Source organism: Capra hircus, chromosome 28, assembly GCF_001704415.2.
Source record: "Capra hircus breed San Clemente chromosome 28, ASM170441v1, whole genome shotgun sequence".
In the NCBI taxonomy this organism is placed as follows: domain Eukaryota; kingdom Metazoa; phylum Chordata; class Mammalia; order Artiodactyla; family Bovidae; genus Capra; species Capra hircus.
In genome coordinates, this window is record NC_030835.1 from 20,880,594 (window position 1) to 20,907,379 (window position 26,786).

The 26,786-nt window shown below is 38.6% G+C and overlaps 2 protein-coding genes across 15 annotated transcripts in view; one reads left to right on the top strand and one right to left on the bottom strand.

The window, feature by feature from the left end:
- On the bottom strand, positions 227-11,343 carry HNRNPH3 (heterogeneous nuclear ribonucleoprotein H3). 9 transcript variants are annotated; one of them, XM_005699111.3, is made up of 10 exons: positions 10,812-11,008; positions 5,978-6,112; positions 5,314-5,452; positions 4,657-4,796; positions 4,091-4,177; positions 3,700-3,815; positions 2,882-3,017; positions 1,772-1,867; positions 1,596-1,688; positions 227-1,420 (listed from the first exon to the last, which is right to left on the bottom strand). In XM_005699111.3, exons 2-10 carry the CDS (start codon positions 6,087-6,089, stop codon positions 1,344-1,346), a joined length of 996 nt encoding a protein of 331 aa, XP_005699168.1. In that variant the 5' UTR covers positions 6,090-6,112; positions 10,812-11,008; the 3' UTR covers positions 227-1,343. The 9 variants fall into 9 exon arrangements, with proteins under 9 accessions (XP_005699168.1, XP_005699166.1, XP_005699167.1 ...); XM_005699109.3 differs by having other exon boundaries at positions 4,612-4,796; XM_005699110.3 differs by having other exon boundaries at positions 10,793-11,008.
- The window catches only part of PBLD (phenazine biosynthesis like protein domain containing), a 36,165-nt gene continuing 20,426 nt past the window's right edge, over positions 11,048-26,786 (top strand). For 2 of the 6 annotated variants that reach the window (XM_018042230.1, XM_005699114.3), the window contains exons 1-2: positions 11,437-11,992; positions 22,123-22,269. In XM_018042230.1, the coding sequence (XP_017897719.1) occupies positions 22,186-22,269 (84 nt within the window). In that variant the 5' untranslated portion in view covers positions 11,437-11,992; positions 22,123-22,185. Of the gene's footprint in view, positions 11,282-11,436; positions 11,993-22,122; positions 22,270-26,786 lie in introns of those variants that run through there. The other 4 variants (XM_013975623.2, XM_013975622.2, XM_018042229.1 and 1 more) reach the window with 4 other exon arrangements.

Consider the following 26,786-nt stretch of genomic DNA (forward strand, 5'->3'; position numbering starts at 1 on the left):
GTTTTAGAAAAGTGGTGTGAGCCTAGTAATTAAGGGAGTAAGTACAGGCAGTAAGATGGATCATTGCTCCAGTTGATAGGTTCCACTTATGCTACCAAGCTACCTTAAGAACGGCAGAAATCATTCCTTTGTCACTCTGTCTAATACTCAGTTAGATATAGTACCTTCTACCAATTTGATTTCTAATCATTAACTGACACAAAGCATTCTAGGACAGACGCCATACTCATCTCCCACACTGACATTTATTACATTAATAACATTTCTAGCAAAAACAAGTAACAAGTTCAATAACTGAATTCACATTGACAGGTTTCATTTTGATCCATTAGCCAATTTGGAAGAGAAGCCATATTGATCAAAGGGATTAAAAGTAAAGCACCTTTTTTCCTTGCTACATAAAATTATTAAATACAATGGCTCTAAAACTCAAAACAAATTAGATGCAAAATCCAATCTCAAGACTCTCAAGACACGGACTTGTGTCTTACATTTTAAAAAGTAGTCATCTATATACAGTTATTTAAAAAGCCATATGCTTTTAACTATTTGGCTGGAAACTGAATACACCTGTGAGAACTATACTCCACGGTAAATACCTTTGTACTTGTGAATCTCATGTCACCGAGAACCTTAACCTAGTCTAAGACATTTTGAGAACTTACAACTATCACTTTTGGGAAACATTTTTTTGGTACTTCAGTCAAGTGCTGAGGGGATTCTAAAGTCTAGAGCTAGAATCTAAACTTCCAACACTTTTATCTGCAGGTAACACAGTTATGAATATACATTAAGTCCAGATACCTCCTGGATTTCTAACATTTCAGAGCTATGCCAAATAAATGTCTGAAAATATAGAATTAGCTGAATTTATACTCCTGAAGTCACCTAAACTCATCTTTAGGTTTTATATTTACAGTGTTGTCCAGGAGAAATTAAAGAGTAACACTAATTATTCTCCAAGCTCTATTCCAGATGTCTGCTTATTAAGACTTGTAGTTTATGCAAGATTACACTAAACTACTTCTTTAAAGCTAATAGTAAAATGCATCAACCCAAATCTTATGAAAGCAGCACATCCTCAGGAGTAACTAGTATATAAAAAGTATCAACATCAGTGGTTTGAATATAAAAATTTATTTTTTTAAGTCAAAGTATGCAACAAATAAAACCTACAGAAAACAGATTTTCCCATCACAATCTGTTGCTTTACCAAATAATATTTTGAAAACACATTCCTTCAGTCATTATAAAGTTCTTAAAATACAAAAGAAAGTAATTCTGTAAGAAAGTCTAGTAGACCAGATGCTGTTGTCAGGACTTTTATATGTGTGGTTATGCTTTTAGTACATCCCACGCCATCCACCTCCACTCATGCCACCTTGCCCGTAATAACCGCCACTGCCTCCACCACCACGGCCTTAGGGAAAAAAGACATTAAGAACCGTTTAGTAGAGGATACAAACGCATAAATTATTAAAAATAGACAATATTGTAAGTCAACTATACTTCAATTTTTAAAAAGGAACAATATATGAACTTTAAACTGTACGACATATGGGGACTCAAACTGAACCAGAGTAAAAGACACTCACCATAACCACCCAAGCCATCAGGAGTACCATATCCTCCACTGTAATTGTTCCCCATTCCCATTCTTCCAACAGATCCATAGCCTCCCTGGTTATCTTTAAAAAAAAAAAAAAAAAAAAGTTTGAGATTGACTTGCTAAATGTCTAACTCAGCTTAATATTTAAAAAGCTTTACATACCCATTCCATCTCTGCCGTAGCCTCCCATTCCAGAACCTCCCATTCCAGAGCCGCCTCCAGGAGTTGAATTCAGGAAAAGTTCAATGTATCGATGTTCTTTTGAGTAATAGGAGAAAAAGGAATGTTGAATAAAATTTATAAATAAGTGCGAAAAGGCTGACTAGCTAACATTAATGTGAAAAAGAATGCTTGCAAATTCCTAGTGGAGTGACGATATAACTAAAATCTAAGGTTTGTTTAAATTGTTCAAGCTTGAACTAGTTACAAGTGTTTTATGCTTCAGTTTCCTTATCTATAAAAGGGCTAACTCATTTTAGAACCTGCTGGTATAAATCTTAAAAATAATTCCAGAACTTCCCGGTGGTTCAGTGGTTAAGAATCTGCCTGCCAATGCAGGGGACACAGTTTCAATCCCTGGTTTGGGAAGATTCCACCCACATGCTGCAGAACTAAGCCCATGTGCCACAACTACCAAGCCTGCACTCAAGAGCTACAACTACCGAGGCCCAAGCACCCGAGCGCCTGTGCTTTGTAACGAGAAGCCACCATAAGAAGCCCACACACTGCAACTAGAGAGTAGCCCCTGCTTGCCACAGCTAAGAGCCCTTGCACAGCAACAAAGACCCAGTGTGCCCCCCCAAAAAAAAAAAAAAAAACCCTTGATATATATGTATTCCAGGCCCATCATAGAACTGAATCAGCACCTTGAGGGTAGTGTCCAGGGCAACTTATTTTTATTAAGTATCAAGTGATTGATGTGTGGTCAGATTTGGGAATCACTAGTGGTGATTAAATTTAATGGCTTAAAAACAGATTTGATGACATGGAGAAATAACTCACCCAAAGTTATCAATGTATAGGTTAAGAAATAGTATTAATTTCCAAACGGCATAAAAACTTAGGTAAGTGCAACGAACATTTCTCCTGTTTAGTAACTTAAGCTCTAATAATCTGTGAAGTATAAAGAGCCTGAGTTAAGCTCTTCAATAGAAAGCCCCTAGAAAGCCAAGTCTAAACTTATTAGCACCCACATGGTTTCAGGTGTCACACCACTAAGCTCCTAGAACCCCTTACATTTGAGGAATCACAAATCAGAGTTCTACCACTTACGCATGTTATTCTTATCTTTAGACATGGCAGCTACCGCATCTTCATGTGTCACAAACTCTACATCTGCTTCTCCTGTTGCTCTGCCATCAGCTCCAATATCAATATGCACTCGGATTGGATTTAGTGGTGAGAAGAACTAAAGAAAACACTTATTTTACTTTTCTATTTAGACTACTGAAAGACAATTACCATGCATATTGGTTAAGTATTTTAAGCTAGAGAAGAGTTTACACCCTAAGGGAAGAAGGCTCATTTTCCTGACTATACTCACAGAGAAAAGAAAAGCAAGCTTCTCTTCCAAGAAAGTTATTCCAAAATTGTTTGAAATAAGTGACCCAAGAGACTGACATGCAGAGAAATTGGGTATTATGAATCAGAACAACAGAGTTTGATAAACCTACCAACTGTATATGCATAGGTCCCAAAATATATCATTTAATTCTAACTGCAAGTTAATCAGATTTAAGTGACCCCTCAAAGCACCTGAAAATTAGTCCAGTTGGCTTCCAGTAAGATCAATGGCAAAATTTTTCTTTAAGGGCTAGATGATAAATACCCTCAGCTTTGTAGGCCATTGGGGTCTCAACAAATAATGAATGAGTGATTGACTTGGCCCCAAGGGCTAAAATTTGCTTATTTTCTAACCAATTTGTAATGAAGCAGTTTCAAATCAGTAATAGTAGCCATTATTTTTAGTTCCTCATTTCTCTATCAGTCTGGGAAAACCAAACCACTCCAACTTACTGACTTGCTACATATAATACTCAAATTAGACACTATGATTATATATAAAACCACTAATTACTAAAATTACTCACATTAGCAATATCATTTTCAGTTGCACGAAAAGGCAGTCCTCTCATATGTACAAAATGACCACCATGAAAACCCGAACTTGCATCACCAGCTCCACCATAACCATGTCCTCCCATACCTAGAAAATAAAATTTCCAAAGGTTGTTTCTTTCCTATACACACCTTTCCCTATTTAGACACTTTTCACTGACACCTCAAGTTAATCCTAACACTTAGTTTTTCTAAATATCATACAGAAAATTTTCTATAAGTATGTATCTATATAAAGCCCTATGTAAGAATACACTGAAATATGCCTGAGTTGACTTTTGTATACAAGTCACCTATACTAAGTGCATGTAAAGCAAATACTAAAATTCACCTAAAAATCACCATCTTTAAAATTTATTTTACCTCTTCCATCTCTCATTCTGTCATCAAAGCCATCATTTCCATAGCCGTAATTATTATAGCCACCATAGTCATCAAAACCTCCATAACCTGTGTAATTTAAGGAGAAATACATGAATGAGCTTTCAAGAGATAAAATTTTATAATCTAGTTTATAAAAATGTATCTTCTGACAGCACTCTGGTTAACTTACTGTTACAAGTTTGCAACACCCATTTTAGTGCATATTAGAAAAGCAGTTAACACTTGTATGAAAAGCACACATTTAGACATAAAAATTTTTATCCTGATGCGAAACAGAAAAGGTCAAAACGTGGTAATCTCTTAAAAATTTTTGTGTAGGTAAACTAGGTGCCAATACACACATCAATCAAGTCCCATAGCTGCCCATGGGAATCCACATTGGTATGAATAGATTTAAACCTAGTAGGTACTGAAATTACTGCCATTTCTGTATTTCTTGACAAAGTGTCAGAAACATTAAGAAAATGACAACAGAACCTTTGTTCATTAGATACACATACCACCATCATATCCATCACCTCCTCGTCGCATTCTGTCATACATACTTCCACGCCCAGCTCCATAATAACCCCCTCTTCCTCCTATTGGTCTATCATATGGTCCTGGTCGCTGGCCCAGCAATCTTCTTGGTGGATCATAAAATCCTTTGATTTCACTCCTGCTACTTCTGAAGATCTCAATATACCTATTTGAAAATGGTTTAAGGTACAGGTTTCAGCATAAATGTATTAGAGTAAATAAAATACTGGGCAAAATGCAGTAAGTTTTTCTACATCTAGATATAACCCAATTAAAATTGCCTAAATACACCAAAAGTTAACATTCTTTTACACCTACAAACTTAAATAATTAATATTTAAGTTTTAAAAGACAAATTAAGTCATTTGAAAACAATTCACAAAATACAATTTTAAGTTTGTTTTATTCAGTATATAATAGATGTTTAGAGAAAATAGTTGATTATACAAAAACATTTATCAACATCATCCTACAGAAAAATGGAAACAATCTAATTTTAATTTAAGCAAACTATTAGCATTAATTCCCCACCCAAATCTGTAGTTTCCAAGTTAAATTTAGATAATTATCAATTCTTTTAAACTACCCCAGAAAAATGTTACTGTTACCCCCCCATTAAGCAATAGTGACCCACAACCCCCAAAAATAAAAATTTAACACCATCCCAAACTCTCCATCCCCACCTGTGCCCTATTCTTTCCTTGTGTTTCCCCAGAGCATTTTCTGCTATCTCCTTTGAAGCAAACTGCACGAAGGCCTCCCCTGTGCTTCTCCCCTGGTAGTCCATCGTCAATGTTATCCCATTTGGCACGATTTCCAACCCTTTAACCCAAGGACAAATAACCCCATCAAGGGGAACAGTGTTAAAGGCTGAAACATTCCCATCTGAATCAAATATTTAAAACAAGTCTAAACAAAACAAAACAAAAAAAAGCTTAGTTTCCCCATCACCCCATAATACAAAGGAAGATCTTTTCAAATATTACTGGATTATATTTTTTTTTTGCGACCAATGTCTTTTAAAATTACACACACACTCACAAAAGGCCTCCTAATATTACATGGAAAAAAAAATCAAATTTAACTATGCTCCATATGCTAATTCATGATTCATTTCATCATACATAATTACTCTCAATTATGTTCATTGCACATTAGTTAGGTTTTACATATTTTTACACATTCTGTATTGAATATTAACTGGAGCACATTTCATAACTTAATACATTAACCCAGATACACTCAAATCAAAAAGTCCCCCAAACAAATGGGTTTTACAAATTAAAAACTGAGTAATAGAAATATACAATTAAGATACTACTAAACTTTGACTAATACTAGAGGTACCTTGAAAGAACTGAACTATTTCCTCTTTGCTGCAACCAAATGGCAGTCCACGAAGTCGTACTGTCCCATCACTAGCGTCATTTGGACCATTATGTTTCATAACCCAATCCATCTCAATACCGTTTGATTTAAATGCTATAAAAAATAAACAGCACACAAAGCAGTCAATCAAAATACACTCTTGCCAGAGGTACTGAAGAACCAACTCAGTGGTACACAACAGCAAATGTAACATACAGTTATACAATGGTACAATACCTTTCTATTACAGGGCCGACAAGACTGGGTAAAAGGCAGTAAAACCTTCCCCCAATCTTGCATTTCTAAGTATTAAAATGTTATAATTTTAAGAAAACTTCATAATTCTACCATCAATCTTCAAACTCAACTTTTTTACCCTGTCCATCTTAATGTCAACTTTAGTCTTTTCCTCGTATTTCAAATGTTCCTTCACAGTTTCCAAATTTTATTATTCACTTGAAATAATTACACAAATTCTTAAAACAACAAAACCCAAAAAAACCCCTCAAAAGTTGTATACAGTACCACCATCCATTCACAGTAAGAGCCTAAGTCAGAAGTACAGTGAGTACTCCTTTTGATGTTAGAAAAATGGTACTAAAGTCTAACTTATTACTGTCTTAATTAGGCTGAATTTTAAAACTAAGATAAAAGGGCACCCAAAAATGGCTTTTTAAAGCCACCTGTTTGGCAATTATTGAAGATAGTGTATTAAAAACCAGTTCACTCACTACTTTAGTTTTTTTTTCTTAAAGAAATCACATTCAAAATTATTAAAAAGGGTACAAGAAGCCCTCCTTCCCCCCCTCAAAAGAACTCATCCACCAAATTTCCATCCTGAGACAATCACCCTTTCTTTTAACAATTCCCAAACACTTTAAAGAGGTTAATGCAGAAGTCCTTCAGCTGCAGAAACTTACCAGATCTTATAAATTTCTCTATGCAGCTGTAGGAATCCTACTCACCTGAATATTTCAAACCTTTCCCTCACCACCTCCTCCCCTGTAAACAAAACAATTTGTTCACTTGATTCCTTTAAGCTTGAGGATATTTCATATAAGCAGTATTCATTAATACTTAATTTCACACGATCTAATTATTAGCCCAACTGTTTGGGGTAGCATCTGCAAAGAGGAAAAATTTCTCCCTAGAACCCATGCATTTAAAATAAGCTAATGTAGAAATTATCTAAATGTGGCTATTCAGCAAATTCCTCTGTATATGAATCACCTTTGTACTTGTTTGTTTTGCTCGTGTGTGCTTAGTCCAACTCTGCCTTTTTTCAATGCTATCCTAAGTGCCAGTCTAGACAGATGTTCAAGATTTTTATCTGACATTACAACTAACCCCTAAGCACGAAAATAACTGGGAAGAACTTTTAAGACAAAGGAAACTCTTGGTTTGAATACCTAGTCTGTCACTCACTGCTACCTAATTTATTAATAAGCAAACTACTTAACCTCTGCATTCAACTGTAAAATGTAGCTGTGGTACTTACACCTCACTGGACTCGCAAGAATCCAAGCTTAGTCTGCAACACTGAATGTAATCATTCAATGGTGGCCACTGTTACTGGATTCTAAGGGGCCTTGTAAAACTAATGAAATAAGCTACAAACAAAATAACTGAACCTTAAAGGATAGGAACCTATCCTGAAAGGAAATAAGGACATAACTATAAGTTTTTTTCAAAGTCAACACAGGCTTAAATTTTCAAGCATCTTCAGGAATTGTCTAAAGGGGGGGGGGGTTACTTGGATACATAATCAGCTAGACAATTTAAAAAATAGTTCTAAGAGTCCCCCTGAAAGTAGGCTTTGGGAAAAGGAGACATTTTGGAGATCTTGATCATTTTCTTAAAGGGGGGGGGGGGGGGACACAAAGCAACAACCCAAGACATAACCGTTTTATATAAAGGGGAATTTAGCCAACAGAAGTGGAAAAAATGCAAAGGATCTAAGCCTCCATTTGTTAACCTCCAAATGAAAAACTTAAGACCTTGACAAAGTCAATCTAATTTGTTGTGAAAAGACCTTAGAAGTGGTGGCTTTCTATCATTTAGAACATTCCCCCCCCACAATGTAAAGGTCCTGTTTCATGAACAAATACCTTCCCTCCCAAAGAGGGAAACCGACTTATCTTTACTGTAAATCTTATTAGCACTTTGCAAGAAACACTGGCAAGGAAACTAGTTTTGATTTTTGGATCAGCCTGTACCAATGAGACCTATATAAAACAAATAGTCTATTTAAAAAAATACCAAACTGTTAATACAATTTAAATCAGGGTAAGTTAAACAGATTCGGAAGACGAACTATTTTATAGACCAACTCTTCATCCCAGGTGTATGAAGAGTACCCAATAAAGCCTCACTATTACCTCCTCAAAAGTTTTGAACCTAGAATTCTATTTAGAAAACAAAACCAAGACAGATTCTAAACTCATTAAAAGAGTATTTGTTCTTATACATTAATAAAGCTGTCTCTGAAACTACCTAAATAAACATTTACTAATTATTCAGGATAATCCATCTCAACCTTTCTTTGCAATAGTGTCTAATGGCTAATGTCCAGGGGCTAATTTTTTTTTAAGAATTCCTAGTGTTAGAATACCAGCTGCTGGAATACTAGCATAATCTTGGTCAGTTCTATGTGAGATTTAAAATATAATTTCCTAAACATTATGCTACTCGAAGGATGCCAGTCACAAAAGACCAGATGTTGCATGATTTTAAGTGGGGGAAACTTATGGTATGTGAACTGTATCCCAAAGCGGTTAAGAAAGCAACTAACAAAGGCAAGAGACAAAATTTCTTTGTAAAACAAGAGGCATATACCATCTTCATAAATATAATACACAAAATAAGCATTTGATGCATTAGTAACTTTCTAAACGGTAGCCCAACTGCTACTAAAAAATGAGAAGGAACCTCAAAATTTGGTCAAGAAATGATAAAATACTTAACACGGAAATTTTACATCATTCCGCTTTCATTGTGCTTGCTTCTTAATTTTAAAAACAAGTAAGAGACACCACTACTACCTAAAGGAAGTGAAGCCTCTAAAATGATTGGGTTCTTTTCCAGAACAATTTTACCAGCCAATGCAGTTCAGTCACTTGTTTACCAAAATAAGACCACCAGAAGAACAGTTATTAAAAATATTAAGGCAATTAGGTGGATTTCCAAATTACCATGCAGATTAAAGAGCGGGAAAGAAAAAATGTTTCCAGGGTAATTCAATCAGGGAAGCTGTTACATCACATAGTATTGACAATTTATAGGAAACTGGGCTGTCTTTTCAAAGTCCACAAGAAGCACAGAAAATCTTCAGCAATAGGAACTGTAGTTATTTAAAAGCTGTAGAAATACCCATGCTTATACCTTTTGTACGGCTTCAATGAAAATTACAGACAATTCTCCAACGTTCTAAGGACTAAAACCATCGCAACATCACATGACTGAACTTGCTGTTTGTCTTTCTGTAGAGCAGGCTTATTTTTTTGGTCAAAATGTTACTACAGTGCTACACACCAAATAAAAAACAGGCTTAGCTACCAAAAGAAAATAAACCCTGTGTTTTTAAGTATTTTGTTTCCATGGCCTTACAATCTTTACACAAAATACAACCCTTGAAGACTTAATAATTCCTATACAGTTTTGCCATCACTGGTGGTGGTTTAATAACTGTTTCCCCCAAATAAAACTCTTATTTAATTCTAACCCAGTATTTGCCAAACTACACAAAACCATTACACCATCCCATCCTCGCTCCAAGGTTCAGAATGCCTCTTTTCATTGTTCATCTATTTGAAATAAGCCCATTTCAAATTCCTATTTGATAAATCACTCGCTTTTCTGCTTACAAAACAATTACCCAGTCTTTCAGTAAGTTTAAGATAAGCATGGGAAGGGGGGGGAACCCTTTGGAAAATGAGTACGTACTCTTTTCGAAGTTCCAAATGTGGAATATAAGGGCCGGCTAAGCGTCCTTTATTCCGCCCCGGAGACTTTTCGTTTATCTAGCTGCCCTAGAGACCGAAGAGCTAGGGAGAGTACGCCACTTCCTAGCCCGGCAGCCAAGCTTGGCTTAAAAACCTTCGCCACCGGGCGGCGGAATTACAAAGGAGGCCGTCTGCCTCCTTTGTCCTGGATTTAGGAGTTGAGCGCCTTCGTCGCCATTGGCTTTCCTCCCCCAGCTCCAGCCTCTCTCATCTTGGGAATCTGCGTCAGAAGTCACTCGCAGTCCCGCCGGCCCAGGTAGCCCAGCCGAGACTGCGGAGGAAGGGAGGCCTCGGTGGGAGGCCAGGCCCAGCCGGCGCCATTTCCATCGGGAGCGCGCCCGACGGCCCAGATCCTCCCCACACCCAAGTGCCCAGCTTTTCCCTGCTCGCTTCCTTCCCACCCTTATCCCTTCCGCGAAGCTTTAACCACCCCCGGCCTCCTAAATCAGTTTTCGGAAGCTGAGGAGCAAAAAGCAGAAAGAGGAGAAGGGCGGGAAGCCGAGGGCGCCGCGCTGCCGTACCCAAAATGGCGGAGGCCAAACCAGCAGGGAATGGAGGGGAAATGCTGGATGACCCCCACTTCGGGGCTCGGCTTCATCCACTGAATTCCGCCTGAGTTAATCCTCCTTCCGACAGGCCGCCTTGCTGGAAGTGGGAGATCGCCAGGGAGGCGCAGCCTGGCTGCCTCCAAGTGGCGACCTCTACACTTCCCCCACTCCGCCGCCCCACCCCCTCCCAGTCGCTCTTCCGTCCTTCTCCCGACTCCGCTCTCCAAACTACCAGCCCAACCTACCCCCTTTTACTTCAGATACCCTGTCGGGCGACAGTAGCGCCGACTCCGGTGCTCGCGGGGCCTGGCTGTGAGGAAGTAGAAGTCGCCCGCCTCGGGTAGAGCTCCCACAACGGTTCTTCCAACCGTCTCCAGCGGTGGCAACCGCTACGGGAGCTGCGCAGCAGAGCTACTGGCTTGGGGGGATGGGAGAGAGCGAGCGAGGAGAAGTGGGTGGAGCGAGAGCAAGGAAGACCGACCGGTTCCGCTCTCGCGAGACTCTCGCGAGACAGGAGAGTCGGTCTCTCCTTGGGGCCAGCGGGAAGGAGTGCGCTTGCGCGTTGGTCGGATGACTAGTTGGGTGAGAGGTGGAGAGAAGACGGGGTTAGTCAAGTCAGAAAAAGAGGCCGCGAACTCCACCTTTCCTGCTTACTATATAGCCATCAAGTTCTCGGAGCAAACCCTTCTGCTCTCTCTCGAGGAGGATGTGAAATGGCAGTAATAGGCCTATCCGTGCGTATTGTAGGAACCCGTGGTGTCCGGGTATGGAAAAGTTCTCAGAGCATGAGAGAACAAGTTCTGTAGAGGCCCCGCCCTTACCCAGCGTCACCTGCGTGGAAGGGGCCCCACGTGGTTCGGCTGCCAAAAGTGGGGAGGGCTTTTCTTGTCCACCATGTTTGCGTTATGCAGTAAAAAGAGTAGGGCTTCTCCGCTGGAAAGATAAGAAAGCGACCACCAGGCCCTAATTTGGGCTGGGCCTCTTTCCCTGGCCTTGGCGCTCACGGCGAAGCCGCCCTAAAGTGTGCCTCTTTAGGGGCGGGTTGTGTTATTGAAGTTTCCCTGCAAATCTCTCCTTGTTTCCTCCTCTCCTTTGCATTTTCTCTTGGTTTTAATCTCTGCCACTTTGTAATTTCAGTTACCCATCTACCGCTTGCGTCGCCCGACTTTGAGTTGTTTTCCAGTTAGTGCTTTGCATTCTTGAAAAATGCCTGTACAAGTGACAACTAGTAATTTTTGGTTGTGCTGGGTCTCATACCACTAAGGTTCCTAGTGACGGCTTTTGGGAGAAAAAAAAAAAAAGCCGAATTTCTGTAAGAAGAGTGGAGGGCAGTCCTAGTACCGAGATCAGCGCAAGTTAAAGAACAAACGAAAGAACGAGATCAGTGAAAGTTAACTTGCAAACGAGGAACGTATATCAAATGCGGGGGAGAGACGGAAATGAGTGTGAGTAAAGCGGATGTTCCAGTTGGTTGGGAATGTGGACAAAACTATGTTTTAGGCCTTAAATATTCAGTCAGAGACTTTACAGACCCTAGCCCGTCGAGGGTGGGGTGATCGGGCGCAAGGAGTATTAGCAGTAGACAAGCTAGAATAATTTCTCCTCCCTGAGGTATGCAGTCTGTAGTGTGGAGAAAGGTCGTCAGTTACCGTCATACAATGGAAACTTCCATTTCGTGGCTATAATACATCCCCAAACCTGCTTAAGACAAGTGGGGGAAGTAAGAATTGGCTAGGTCATAATGTCCTACTGCCTTTTGTGAGACTCCCTCAAAATAACCCTCAGAGAAATGGAGAAGGGAAAAGGTGGTCTTCATTATAAGAGAGAGAAAAGCAAAACGGATAGTGTAATAACGATAGCTCACGATTATTGAGAGCTTGCTTGAGCTAGGTGCTGTGCTCAATTCACTGACTCTTTATAACCCTAAAAATAATATCCCCATTTTACAGATGATATGCCTAAATTCTGGAGAAATTTAAAAAGATAACCCAAGATCACACCTAATGACAGAAACCAGGATTGAAACCCAAATGGTTTTACCCCAGGGACTAGGATCTTAAAAGCACTATGGACCTACCTGGGGATGTATTAAGGGAACAAAACAGATTTAGGCAAATTGAAGTTAGTTCCCCTAAATAACGCTCCATTATCTCTGGAGACCTGCAGTTAACAGTTTATTGGCTGGAGACTTTTGAACTGGCCTGAAACTTGGTATCACTGACGAGGTGGGGGAGGTTTCTTTTCTCTTTTTTCCTAATGATTCCTGTATTAGTAAAGACTCCAAGGTCCTTCTTCAGATGAAATTCTTCCCTGGATTCAAATTACATCATTATCCTTTCTGACTTTCAACCTAATTTGGTAAATGGAATTCTGTAATCCCTTTTACCCCTTGCCTGAATTCAATTTGTTTACCGCCTGACTGAGTTTGGCATTCTCTCCACTTATTTTTTATGGCTATGGGTCAAAATCCTAAAATCGTTCTAATGACTTTTCATCACCAAACTGCAATGTTTTCTTTGGGGTTTTTTTTTGGCCACAATTTGTATTGGGCACTCTCCTGTTTGCCAACGTGAATGCTTAGGAAGGACTTGAAATTAGCAGATATATTCCTTTTGCCTTTTTTATTATTATAGCAAGTAGGACGTTTTGAGTTTTTAAAAAAATACATTATATAGGGATAAACTTAATTTTTATTTGGCTTCCTATTTTGTGCCTGCTCAGTTGCTCATTCGTGTCCAACTCTTTGGGACTCCATGGACTGTAGCCTGCCAGGCTTCTCTGTCCATGGAATTTTCCAGGCAAGAAGACTGGAGTGGATTGCCATTTCCTACTCCAGAGGATTTTCCTGACCCAGAGATTGAACCTGGGTTCTTGCATCTCCTGTGTTGGCAGGTGGATTCTTTAAAACTCAATGCTTTTCTCAAAAGAAAAAGTGTCTATCAACTATTCCCATCTGCAAGTTGAGTCCTTCAAGGCTTGGTGAAATTGGCTCACCACTGCTTTAGTAGTCCCTACAGAATTGTTTCCAGATCAGTCTCTGTGGAATTGTTTCCATAGAGATGGTTAGAACTAAGAACTCCCAGCTGCACTGGGGTGTGTTTGATTTTTTTTTTCCTCTTTGTCTTCCTTTCCATCATTTTAGTGCTTTCCTATTATATCGAAATCAGAGGGACCCTGGAGAGGATCTTGTTAGAGGCCAAAATGAGAGAAAAGATGAAAAAGGAGAAGGAAATAGGAGTACCCACAGCTCCCAGAGGAAAACAAGACCCAGACATGTGATCATGGCTACACCACCAGGAAGAGAACAGGAAAATTCCATGCAGAGCTTGAAAAAAGAAAGAAATTGAAGAGATTGCACTCTTCTGGGGGAGGGAAGGCACATTAACTAAAAACTGGCTAAAATAGTTATTGACATACCCCTATCACGTTCTGAAATAACGTAAAAACAGGATTATAATCTTTGTCTGTGGGAAAAGCAAATAAACTAAAAACAACAAACCCACACATAAGTTTCTAGGAGTGTTTCTAAATGCTTTCTGAGCACTAAATCTCTCGTACTAAGGTTTTGTGAAATGCTTATTCTTTGATTTATATCATATATTAATATATCTACTGTCTTTAGAAAGCAGTGATCTTCTCCATAGCAATTCAAAATTATTTCTCAAGACAAAGCTTAATTACACAGTTTACATTCTTGATATTTTGTTTGTTTGTTTCTTCAAATCACCTTAGTGTTTATTCTGGGATTAGGGAAACCAAGAGATCTCATCCAATTAATCATACACTAAGTAAACAAATTGGAAAAAAGCGTCTAGCACACTTTCTCTACTTTTTGAAAATAATTTAAAATGTTGAATATTATTTCTGTTCCAGTGGGTTGCTGGGAAGAACAGGGAAAACCGCCACAAAAGATAGTTACTTAAGGAATTTAAATCAAATTATTATATTGCTTTTAATATTCCATAAGCATATTGATAACTTAGAGAACACAGTGCAGATATCAGACCATTCCCTCCCTTTGCTCACACGATTTTAAACTTCTGAGGCATAGTTAAAATACATGTTTTCATTATATGCATATCAATATATATGCCTCTTAGTGTACAAATAACTGGTTATATTGGGGGTGAAGGCACTTTAATTTTCACCACAGTCTAGCAAAGTTATTATTTGTTGAACCAATAAATAGAAGAATCAGAAGATAAGTGATGCTCCAAACTTTACAAAGAAAATCAATGACAAAATTAGAACTGTCTTCATAACCAGGGAGTCAGATTGGCCTAGGTTCTAACCCTAAGATTTCACACTTACCTATGGCTGTTTGATTCTGAGGCAGTTAACTTTCCTGAAACTCAGTTTTTGTGGCTGTTTGTGGCTACAAGACATGACCTGCAGGATTGCAGTTTCTTGACCAGGGATTGAACCCATCCATGAGAAGGAAATGGCCACTCCAGTATTCCTTCTTGCCTAGAGAATCCCATGAAGAGAGGAGCCTGGTTGGCTGCTGTTCATGGGGTCACAGAGAGTCAGACACGACTGAGTGATTAAGTGAAAAAACAAAAAATGCACCCTACATTGGGAGTTTGGAGTCTTAATCACTGGACTGCCAAGGAAGTCCCCTGAATCTTAGTTTCTTAGTGTCTAAAATGAGTTGTTATATAGAGATTAGCAGTTGAAATAATTCCAGTTCTGTCCTGTTTCTTGTCTGTTATGTCATTAATGTGGTCCTTCCTGTAAAACTTATTTCAATAGTGAATTTAGTGGAAAAATTTTGGAAAGTACAATGTTCTAAGCACTGTGTTGTGTGGAAGGGAGGGGCAAAAATTATTCCAGGGAAATCTGTAAAATCAGATGAGTACCAAGAGTCATCTGTAGACAGACTGATATTTCACATGTAAATGGGCTTCCCTGGTGGCTCAGCTGGTAAAGAATCTACCTGCAGTGTAGGAGACCTGGGTTCAATTCCTGGGTTGGGTAGATCCCCTGGAGAAAGGAAAGGCTACCCACTCCACTATTCTGGCCTAGAGAATTCCATGGACTGTATAGTTCATGGTGTCGCAGAGAGTCGGACATGACTGAGTGACTTTCACTCACTCACATGTAAATACTGCTGTTTTCCAACACAGGCAGATGCGATTGCTATTAATAAAGTAGAAATTGATTTGAGGGCGTTAGTAAAATCCTAGCATTTCAGTATATGTTTCAGTCTACAAAAAATGGCCGACTCCGCTCCTAATGCATGGGGTCCAGGTTCAATCCCTGGTCAGGGTACTAGATCCCACATGCTGCAACTAAGAGTTCACATGCTGTAACTAAAGATCCTGCATGCTGCAACTAAAAAGGAAAAAGGCCCTGCATGCCCAACTAAGACTGGCACAACCTAATTAATTAATTTAAAGCAGATCGTATGGAGAGTTCCTGTGTATCCCTCACTGAGTTGCCTCTATTATTAACATCTTGCATTTACTATGATGTGTTTGTTACAACTAATGAACCTACCTAGGTTCATTATTATTAACTACACACTTTATATGGGGTTCACTAGTTTTTCCCTAGCATCCTTCTGTTCCAGGATCCCATCCCGGATACTACATTAATTAGTCATCATTCTCCTTAGCATTCTCTGTTCCTTTGAGGAATACTCTTCAACTGGGATATCGCTAATGTTTTTGCTATGATTAAATAGGAGTAATGGGTTTTCAGGAGGAAGACCACTGAAGTAAAGTGTCATTTTCATCTTATATCCAAGGTAGATGCTATCAACCTGACTTATCACTGATGGTGTTACCCTTAATCAAACCTGCCTGAGGCAGTACTTGCCAGATTTCTCCACTGTGAAGTTACTTTTTATCCTCTTATGCTCTACTCTTTTGGAAAAAAGTCGCTGAGTGCAGCTCACACTCAAGGGGTATTTAAGCTCCATCCCCTGGAAGGGAGAGTAGCTAGATAAATTATTTGAAATTATTCTAGGGACTTCCCTGGTGGCCTAATAGTTAAAAATCTGCCTTGCAGTACAGGGGACTTGGGTTCAATCCCTGGTCAGGGAACTAAGATCCCAAATGCCACAGGGCAACTAAGTCTGTGTGCTGCAACTACTGAACGTGCAGGCTTAACAGTCCATTCTCCAAAACGAGAAGCCAGCATCATGAGATGCCCACACATTGCAATGAAGAGTAGCCCCTACTTGTCACAGCTAGACAAAGCCCAAGACCAGCAACAAAGACCCAATGTAGCCAAAAATAAATAAATTAAGAACTTGAGTTAAAAATAATTCTATGAGGTTTTCCTTTCATTCATTCTTTCATCTTTATATATATGTCAGTATAGACCCACAGATACTAATTTTATACTTTGGGTTATAATCTATACAACTTATTTTGGTGTTCAAATTGTTGTTTCTTAGGCCACTGGGAGCACTTTCAGGTTGGCTCCTGTATCCCTTTGACATACCTCTATTCTATTTATTTATTTGCTGACTTGTGGGATCCTAGTTCTTTGACCCGGGATCAAACCCATTCTCCCTGCAGTGAAAGTACAGTGTCCCAACCCCCACTGGATTGCCAGGGAAGCCCCCTTATTCTTTATATTTTTTTGAGACTGTCTTACTTTCTTCTATTAGAAGGTCCTGAAGGCTTATCTGGTATTTTCTTTACCTTTGCCCTAGAATTGACCATTTCTCTAGAGAACCCAGTTCCTTTTATTATTGGGGAATGTTATTTAACTTCCACATTCCTCAAATTTCCATTTCCTCTTGTTATTTAAATGGAATCTTATTCCATTGTGATTGAAGGACACACTTTGTATGATTCCAAGCCTTTATATTTATTGAGACTTGTTTTATGGCCTAACATATGATCTATTCTGGAAAATGCTCTGTGTGCACTTGAAAAGGACATGCGGTTTACTGCTATTGGACTCCCAGATCTAGAAAACAAATTAAGAGGTGGTTACCAGTGGGAAGAGGAAGTGAGGAGGGGCAATAATTTGGTTGATAAATGGTAGGTCATGATGATAAGAACTGTAAGCTTCAACAGAGAAGTGAAAAGTTTCCAAAACTGTAGGTGTTTGAACATAAATGTAGTTGAGGAAATCAGAATTTGTCTAAAAATGTTTTTAACAAAGGCAGTGTTTCAGAGCTTCTATTAAGTCCAGGAAACATGAGTAAAACTTAAACACAAAGTAGTTGAGTGCCATGAAACTAATTTAAAAATAGAATTTCCTCCAAATTTTTTATTTAAAACTTATTTTATAATTTGACTTCCTTTTTATAGTTATTTTCTTTTTTCCAACAAGTAAGGTGCATAATATTCAGGTACACTTTGAATGCCAGTCAGCGTTCTGTTACTAAGTATTTACATTTTTAAAGAACTAAGTTGGCATTTATTAGTGAGTAGCATTGTTTTTTGGAGAAGGCAATGGCAACCCACTCCAGTACCCTTGCCTGGAAAATCCCATGGACGGAGGAGCCTGGTAGGCTGCAGTCCATGGGGTATTGAAGAATCGGACATGGCTGAGCGACTTCACTCTCACTTTTCACGTTCCTGCATTGGAGAATGAAATGGCAACGCACTCCAATGTTCTTGCCTGGAGAATCCCAGGGACGGCGGAGCCTGCTGGGCTGCTGTCTGTGGGGTCACACAGAGTCGGACACGACTGGGTGACTTAGCAGCAGCAGCATTGTTTTGAGGCAGCAGTCATAAGCAAAAGCCAAGCGGGTTCTTTTATATTAGCAGCTACAGAATAAAGGAGTCAACTTTCTGTTGTCTGTAGCACAGGAGACTGTAAACAAGCTATGACTATTATAGAGGGACAGGTAAGCATCATTCCCAGGCACAGCCATGGGCAGATTTAATGACTAAACTATTTGAACAAGGGAGGTTTATGATTTCCCTACATTCACATGATAAATGGAACCAAGGTTAGAATTCAGAAAGATGTCTACTGTGTCCTCAGGAACGAACCTGATGGAACTGCAGGGAATATAGTGAGACAAAGAGAAAGTGAAGTCGCTCAGTTGTGTCCGACTCTTTGCAACTCCATGGACAGTAGCCCTACCAGGCTCCTCCGTCCATGGGATTTTCCAGGCAAGAATACTGGAGTGGGTTGCCATTTCCTTCTGCAGGAGATCTTCCCAACCCAGGGATTGAACCTGGGTCTCCAAGCTTTATAGGCAGATGCTTTACCATCTGAGCCACCAGGGAAGTCCATATAGTGAGACAGGGGATTGTTAAATGGGATTTTTTTTCTGTATTATTTTATTGTTTATTAAAAAGGTTCTATTCATACACTAAATTGATGATTAAAAACTAAAAAAGTTTTAAAACAGATATGAATAGTTTAGAAATATGAATTTAGATTTATGAGGTACCCTCTGGGAGTATTTGATTTCTATTTAAACAGCTTATTTGCTTGCCATTATTAAGGAGCATATAAAGCCATACTAGGGATCCTAATGGAATGTAAGTGAAATTAGAGAAGGATAAATTCTTTGGCTCGTTTGAAAAACACCCTGCTGGATAGTGCACAGAGCTCTGCCTGAAAGCTGCAGCTCAGGACCAGCCATTAGATTGACCAGGATGCCAAAATTTGTGCAAGCCCATTTACTGGGTAAAGAAAGGCAAGTTGCTTAAACTTTACCTGCCTCAAATTTTCTCTCGGCAGTTTAGGAGGAAGTTAAGCCTGCCCTTTTCTTTTCTTCTTTTGGAAAGATATATCCATCTTCTTGGGGCTTCCTGCATGGCACTAGTGGTAAAGAACCTGCCTGCCAATGCAGAAGACATGAGAGACTCAGGTTTGATCCCGAGTGGGGAATATCCCTTGCGGGAGGGCATGGCAATCTACTCCAGTATTCTTGCCTGGAGAAGCAGAGCTTGGTGGGCTACAGTCCATGGGATTGCAAAGAGTTGGACATGACTGAAACAACTTAACAGTCATACACGTATGTTCTTGGATTAAAAGAATATCTTCAAAATGATTTTACAACTCAAGGTAATCCACAGATCCAACACAATTCCCATCAAATAAGTCTGCGTTTTTCTTATAGAAATGAAACCAAAATTAATTTTAAGGAGAGAGAGAAAGAGAGACATCTTCAAAAACAAACTCTAGATTAGACTTTCAGAGTAGAGGCACATGGCTCATTCATGAGACTCTCTCCTCTCCCTGGTACCTAGCTTTGGAGTTGGCCTGCCACATAGTAGCTGTTGAACTGAATTTTGGATTTCTTTTTTTTTTTTTAACATTAAAAAAAATTTTATATTGGAGCATAATTGATTAACAATGTTGTGTTAGTTTCAAGTATGGCAAAGTGATTCAGTTATACATGTACATATATTTATTCTTTTTCAAACTGTTTTCCCATTTAGGTTATTACGGAATGATTTTATTTATTTATTTATTTGTGGCTGAGCTGGGTCTTCCTTGCTGTACAAGGGCTTTCTCTAGTTATGGAGAATGGGGGCTACTCTCTAGCTGCCATGTGATGGCTTCTCACTGTGGTGGCTTCTCTTGTGGAGCATGGGCTCTAGAGTGTGCAGGCTTCAGTAGTGGCAGTGTGTGTTGACTCAGTAGTTGTGGCCCATGGGCTTATTAGTTGCACCTTGGCATGTGGGATCTTCCCAGACCAGGGATCAAATCGGCATCCTCTGCTTTGCAAGGCAGATTCCTAACCACTGGACCACCACGGAAGCCTGTATTATGGAATATTGAGCAATGTTCTCTGTGCTGTACAGTAGGTCCTTGTAGGTTATCTATTTAAAAATTTTTTTAAAAAAGTTTAATTGGAGGATAATTGCTTTACAATCTTGTGTTGGTTTCTGCTGTACAACCATATTAATTAGCTATAAGTCTACATATATCTGTTCCTTCGTGAACATTGACTCCAGCAGATCTTGATAACCTCATCTCTGCAATCTTTCCTCTTGCATATCTATTTCTATATCAAATTGCTTGCCCTGAGATTAATCTATGCACTCTACCCAAAATGCCTGTTCCCACCTTATGGAACCGCTGGATATTTGTGTGTGTATGTGTGTGTGTGTGTGTGTGTATTTTTGGACTGACTTAAATGTCATCTCTGGATGACAGCTCTGGGAGCTCATCTCTGGAGGTCCCTCTGATTGTCTTCTGGGCAGAGTTATTGCTCTCTCCTTGTGTTCCTAAGCATTTTATATATATCTTTTCCTTTTGTATTTTATAGTTTATAATTTTTACATTGGTCTCCTCACTGGCTAGAATTCCTTGCTAAAAATTATGATTAAAAACTGTATCTTAAATATTAATACTGTTATTGCTTGGAGGTCAAAAAGTGCAGACTTACCCAAGTTTCTTGAAAGGGCTCCAAAGGCACAAACTTGTAGTTATAAAATAAATTAGTTCTTGGAATCTCATGTGCAGCACTGTGACCATAGTTAATAATAATGAATTGAATATTTGAAAGTTGCTAAGAGAGTAGATCTTCAAACTTCCACCACACTGGAGAAAAAAAAAAACAAACACAAAACCATTTTGTAACTATGTTTGGTGATAGATTAACTAGACTTTTTGTGGTAGGTCATTTCCTAATATATACGAATATTGGTTAGTTATGTTGTAAACCTGAAAGTAATATATCAATTATACCTAAAAAAAGGGCAGAAAAAAGTAGGCAATCTGGCAAGAAAGTTAAGCAAAACCCTTGTATAATAAACAAAAAGAAAAGAAAAAGAAAACAACTCTGTAGACCTGGGAGCTGCCTAGCCATTGTTTATCCTCATCTCCTTGAGAACAAGAGATACATGTTAGGATGGGTTAATTTATTTTATATTTAAGCAAAACACCCCATAGTTTGCTGAGTTTTTTAAAAGTTCTATAACTTTGAGAGAGAGGAATTCTTTCCTACCTATGACAAAATCCATGCTTTCTAGTAAAAGCAAAGGAAATACCCAGAATGTGAACAGTTTACCTCCACAGCAGGAAGATACAGAAGATTCTTCACACCCCCTGACTCCATTTTTCTATATTTTATAGGTTTTCAGTAAAGAGAAAGTATTATTCTTATAATAAAAAGCTTAATTTTAACAAATCTATATCATGAGCTCTAAAAAGTCTCCAGTTGCAGATTTATAAAATAACACAAAATTAAAACATGAGGATCCTTTGACTATGTTAAGTCCAAAAAAAGTTATTGCTGATTTGCATGGTTATGATTCATTTTTTGATTTTCCAAGTTTCTTATGATGGGCATTTTTTTTACTAGAAAAAATGCATCATTTTAAAAGGGCAGTAAGATTCATTGGTTAACTGTCAGCAACATATATGCTCTTTGGAAGTTTTGCATACTTCATTAACACATAGCTTATGCTAGTTTTGGCTACTCTAAGAATATAACTATGTTAAGTATGTGTACACTATGAAAAGAAAATATTCTATTCATCCAGTATTTTAAAGCAAATACAATCTAGAGGCTTAAAATAAATCAAAGAATTACTTACCTTTAAATGCAGGTGTATTAGAATAATTACTTGACTTTGTACTTGGGAAATGTTAGTTGTTTCTTTGCATCAAGTAAAACATTAACTTTTTTATTTTTTTGCAGCAATAAGAAGGAAAGCAGTCTACCAACAGTTTTGAGAGTTTGCAGAAACAGCTTACAAAGAAAATGAAGCTCCCTATTTTCATAGCAGATGCATTCGCAACAAAAGCATTTTGTGGGAATCCGGCTGCTGTTTGCCTCCTAGAAAATGTAAGTAGTATTTTGCTTTGAAGTACAGTGCCTGAAATCCTCGATGCTTGTAGAACCAAGTTTTAGTTTAAAAAAAAAAGAGAAGAAAAAAATCAGACCCACTTGTTTGTTTACTTTCCTGGGTTGTGTTCTCTGTCAAATAGTATTAACAATGTTCATGTCTGCAAGTTGATTTTAACCAAATTATATGATAAGACTGCTTATATCTGGATGGATGCGCATGTCTAGGAAATTAAGATTTATGTAAAGAAGAACTGCTGCTGCTGCTGCTAAGTCACTTCAGTCATGTCCGACTCTGTGCGACCCCTTAGACGGCAGCCCACTAGGCTCCCCCATCCCTGGGATTCTCCAGGCAAGAACACTGGAGTGGGTTGCCATTTCCTTCTCCAATCCATGAAAGTGAAAAGTGAAAAGTGAAATTGAAGTTGCTCAGTCGTATCTGACTCTTAGCGACCCGATGGACTGCAGCTCACCAGGCTCCTCCGTCCATAGGATTTTCCAGGCAAGAGTACTGGAGTGGGGTGCTATTGCCTTCTCTGCAAAAGAAGACCTAAGCCAATTAAAAAAAAAAAACCAAAAACAGGAGTAGGTGGCACTTCCCTCGTGGTTCAGTGGTTAAGACTTCCAGTGCAGGGGACACAGATTCTATCCCTGGACCAAAAAAAAAAGAAAACTCATCCATTGTAGCCACTGGATTTTCATTTAGTTAGCACCAAATGTAGAAGACAATGAAATTAGATGAGTTTTATGTGACTGAATATGGCTGATACTACATTTAGCATAAAAGATTCTAGCTGTATATTTTTAACCTTACGTATAGGTCAGAGAATTAGAAATTCTTTTCTGGACCAAAAAGATGAGATATTTTGCAAGGAGTTAAGTAATTTAGTAGAAAGATAGAAAGGAATTAAGCTCTAACATAGTGAGAACTCAGTTTACTGAAAATCTCAATTTAAAAACGGCTCTTTGAGGACTTCCCTGGTGGTCCAGTGATTAAGACTCCAGCTTTCACTGTAGGGGACATGGGTTCAATCACTGTTTGTGGGAGTTCCCCATGCTACATGGTGCAATGAGGGGGGAGAAAGGCTCTCTAGTTAGATAAGTATTAACAGAATAGTTAAATATTCCTTGACCTTAGCTGCTTTGTGTTGTTACCTGGGCATTAGGAAACAAGTCAATGTACCCTTCCACTCAGAACAGTTAGTACAAGAGTAGAGAATCTGAGAATTATGTCAACTACGCAGTAAGCAGTTGATGATCTTGAGTAAGTCTTATTAAGCTGGGGCCTTCAAGGGCAGTAAACATCAAGCTGATTGCAGATTAAAATCACCCGAGGTGGTTTAAAAATTCCTATGCCCGACCAATCACAACAAATCTCTGGGGGGTGAGACCCAAGCAGCGCTGGTTTTTAAAGCTCTCCAGGGGATTCTAGTGTAAATCAACATGGAGAATAGCTGCGGTTTTACTGAGACCAGTGAATGTTGTTAATCGAGTCCTTGTATATTTTATTTTCTCCCTCAAATAAAGCAGCAATATGGTGATCAAAGTCCCCATCTTACCTTAACAATGCATTCATTATGCAACCCTGTGGCTGGCATTTTCCAACCACACAGTGCAGAAAGTAATAACATTAATAGACTATCAAGTAACATAAGAACTTGGGAGTAATAGTGAGAGAATAGCTAACAGCCAGATTCTAAATCCTGAACTTTCTTTAGAAGCAATATGACACACACAGCTTCATATCAAGGGCTTGTGGAATTGACTAAATCTACTTGTCAAAAGTCTTAGTGTAAAAAAAAAAAGCCTTAGTGTATTTATCCCATATTCCCACATAATATTCTAGAAGAGATTTGAAAAAAGGTTTAAGTGATTTATGTACTCCATTTTTTTACCAGGAATTAATATTATTCCTCAATGTATTCCTTCTCACCTCTAGTATATTCACTAAACTCCAGACTTAGGATCTCTCTCTTTCACTCTCTATTAAAATATATTTTGCATGTTATTTATATATTTGGAAAAACTAGGAAATACAAATTTAAATAAAAAACTTAGCATAGTTCAAAGCAATATGCTTCAGTATGAAAGGAAGAAAAGGAAGTCTGTGATCAGGGATGCTCTCTAGAGTCTCTCAGTTCATTTCTGTGTCTTAGACCTGTGAGATGAGGCTCGTTTGATGGTTGGTCCAGGACAACTGAATAGGTATTTAAAGATTGGTTTGCTAGTTTTCTATTCTGTAGACTTGAGGATCTCCTTTCCTGAAGGTTAACTTAGCACTTTCTCCAGTGCATAATCAATAAACATTAAAATAAAATGAAAAGAGAAACTGTTGTTCCACCCTTTGAATTTTTTTACTCACAGCTAGAGACAGTGGGCACTTGAAGCACCTAGAAAGAACACAAGTGAACTCAGGAAATATCAGAGACAGATAAGGACTAAGCCTTATAATGCTGACCACAACTCAGTAGGCATTTAGCCTGTCATTATGTATTCTACAAATGTTTGTTGACACCTGCTGTGGGCCAGGCTCTGGGGTAGGGACGGGAGGTACCAATAAGTTTGCCTGTCCTTGAGGTGCTCAGAGTCTAGCAGGGGAAATAGATGCATAAACCTGATCATTTTCCCATAGTCACCACAGAAGCTGAAAGACCAGGTACCAGGTCCTCTGGGGACCAAAGCATGGAGCAACTTGCATTTTTATGGGTGAGAAAATACTTCAGATTTTAAGTTCAGGGTTTCAAAGGAATATTCTTTTTCATTTTGTTTTGTTTAAAATTATTTAAATTTGACTGAGATGATACTATGAAAAACTTGGTAGACAGAGTAAATACTAGATAATTGTACTTTGAACTTTAAAAATACTTGATAAGAGACTGCTGGAAGAAAAGGAAAACTTTCTGGGTAACAACATTCCCAGAACTTTTACAATATTCTCAAGTTTGTCATGGCCCTTCTAGATAAGCTTATTTTTCAAATCTTCACTTGAGGAACACTATGAAAGTGAAATGAAGGTGTTAGTGGCGCAGTCATGTCCGACTCTGCGACCCCATGAACTATAGCTCTCCAGGCTCCTCCGTCCGTGAAATTCTCTAGGCAAGAATACTGAAGTGGGTAGTCATTCCCTTCTCCAGGGTATCTTTGAATCCAGGGATCAAACCCAGGTCTCCTGCATTGAAGGCAGATTCTTTACTGTCTGAGCCACCAGGGAAACGCTAGACAAGTCAATTTTTAAAATCTCCACATGAGGAACATTGTGTATTAGGTGAAAGCAAAAACAGATTAAGGGCTAAATATAAGTAATATGAAACAGATATTTGAAAAAAATATTTAAAACTTTAAAAAGCTGATGGCTGTTCTCAGATGCCTGACCATTTTATAGTAACGACTGTGTGTGGTGGTTTAGTCGCTAAGTCATGTCTAACTCTTGCGACCCCATGGACTGTAGCCTGCCAGACTCCTTTGTCCATGGGATTCTATAGGCAAGAATACTGGAGTGAGTTGCCACTTAGGCATAGAAAATGTATAGAAACAATATTTTAAAAAATGAAATAAATACGTTACAATGACAGCTGTGTTAAAAGCTATAGGAATTATTGATCAGCTATTTGAATAGGTCATCAGGCTGTGGTAGTGATAAAAGGTGGTTTATTTTCCTGTAAACTTGGTTTACTAGTTAGTGAAAATAACATACCAACAAAAGTAAGGAGCTCATATTTTTCTCCCTCATATTCTAACAAAACCTTAAGATTTTGTGTGTGTGTGTGTGTGTGTGTGTGTATATGTATGTGTGCTTTTAGGGCAGAGCTTCTCAAATGTGTAATTAACATTTTGGACTGGGAAGTTCTTTATTGTGTGAGGCATCATGTCTGTTATAAAATGTTTGGCAGGTCCAGGGCTTTGACCCACTAAATGACAGTAGTCTTCCCCTACTCCCCCAGCCATGACAATCAAAAGTTGCCCCCAGTTGAGAACCATTGTTTCAAAAGATACCTTCTCTAAAGAGAGGTTTATTCTGGAGTTTTCCTGTTTAAATTATCCATAAAAACAACTTCAAGGCCCAGTGTATACATTTATTCCACTTCACCTGGCATTTCCTGGCTGTCTACCATGAGCGGGACACTGCTAGGATCAAATGTGATGCTCATAGATGTGCATTTTTATTCTTTTAAACGCTGATAATCATTTCCAGTGACAGCAAGGAGGATTGGCTTCACACTTTTAAGTAGGAATGCTTAGTTTTAGTTCCTAAACTACTTGCTTTTCTGGTTTTCCTGAGTAAAGTTAGGTATAACCAAAAGCCACTTTTACAGCTTGGTAGGTTATGTATTTAAATGAAAAATTGTGTATAGCAATCCTGAGTTCAATCCATGCTTTACCTCACATGCAGTGGCCCTTTCCACACTTGGCATCCTTTCTTAGAGAGAATTACCCACTCTGTGACCACAATGGGTCAGAGACTCCTGGGGTTTCTAGAGAGTTGCAACCTTGTATCTCAGTTTTATGCTCAGAAGAAG

What these genes read in the sequence shown, in the direction of transcription:
- HNRNPH3 (XM_005699109.3), bottom strand. Translation starts at nt 6,089, where the DNA reads ATGGATTGGGTTATGAAACATAATGGTCCAAATGACGCTAGTGATGGG. An exon ending in CTGAAAATGATATTGCTAAT is followed by an intron (nt 3,018 to 3,699) that starts GTGAGTAATTTT and finishes TGTTTTCTTTAG; the next exon opens with TTCTTCTCACCACTAAATCC. An exon ending in TGATGGCTTGGGTGGTTATG is followed by an intron (nt 1,421 to 1,595) that starts GTGAGTGTCTTT and finishes TTTTTCCCTAAG; the next exon opens with GCCGTGGTGGTGGAGGCAGT.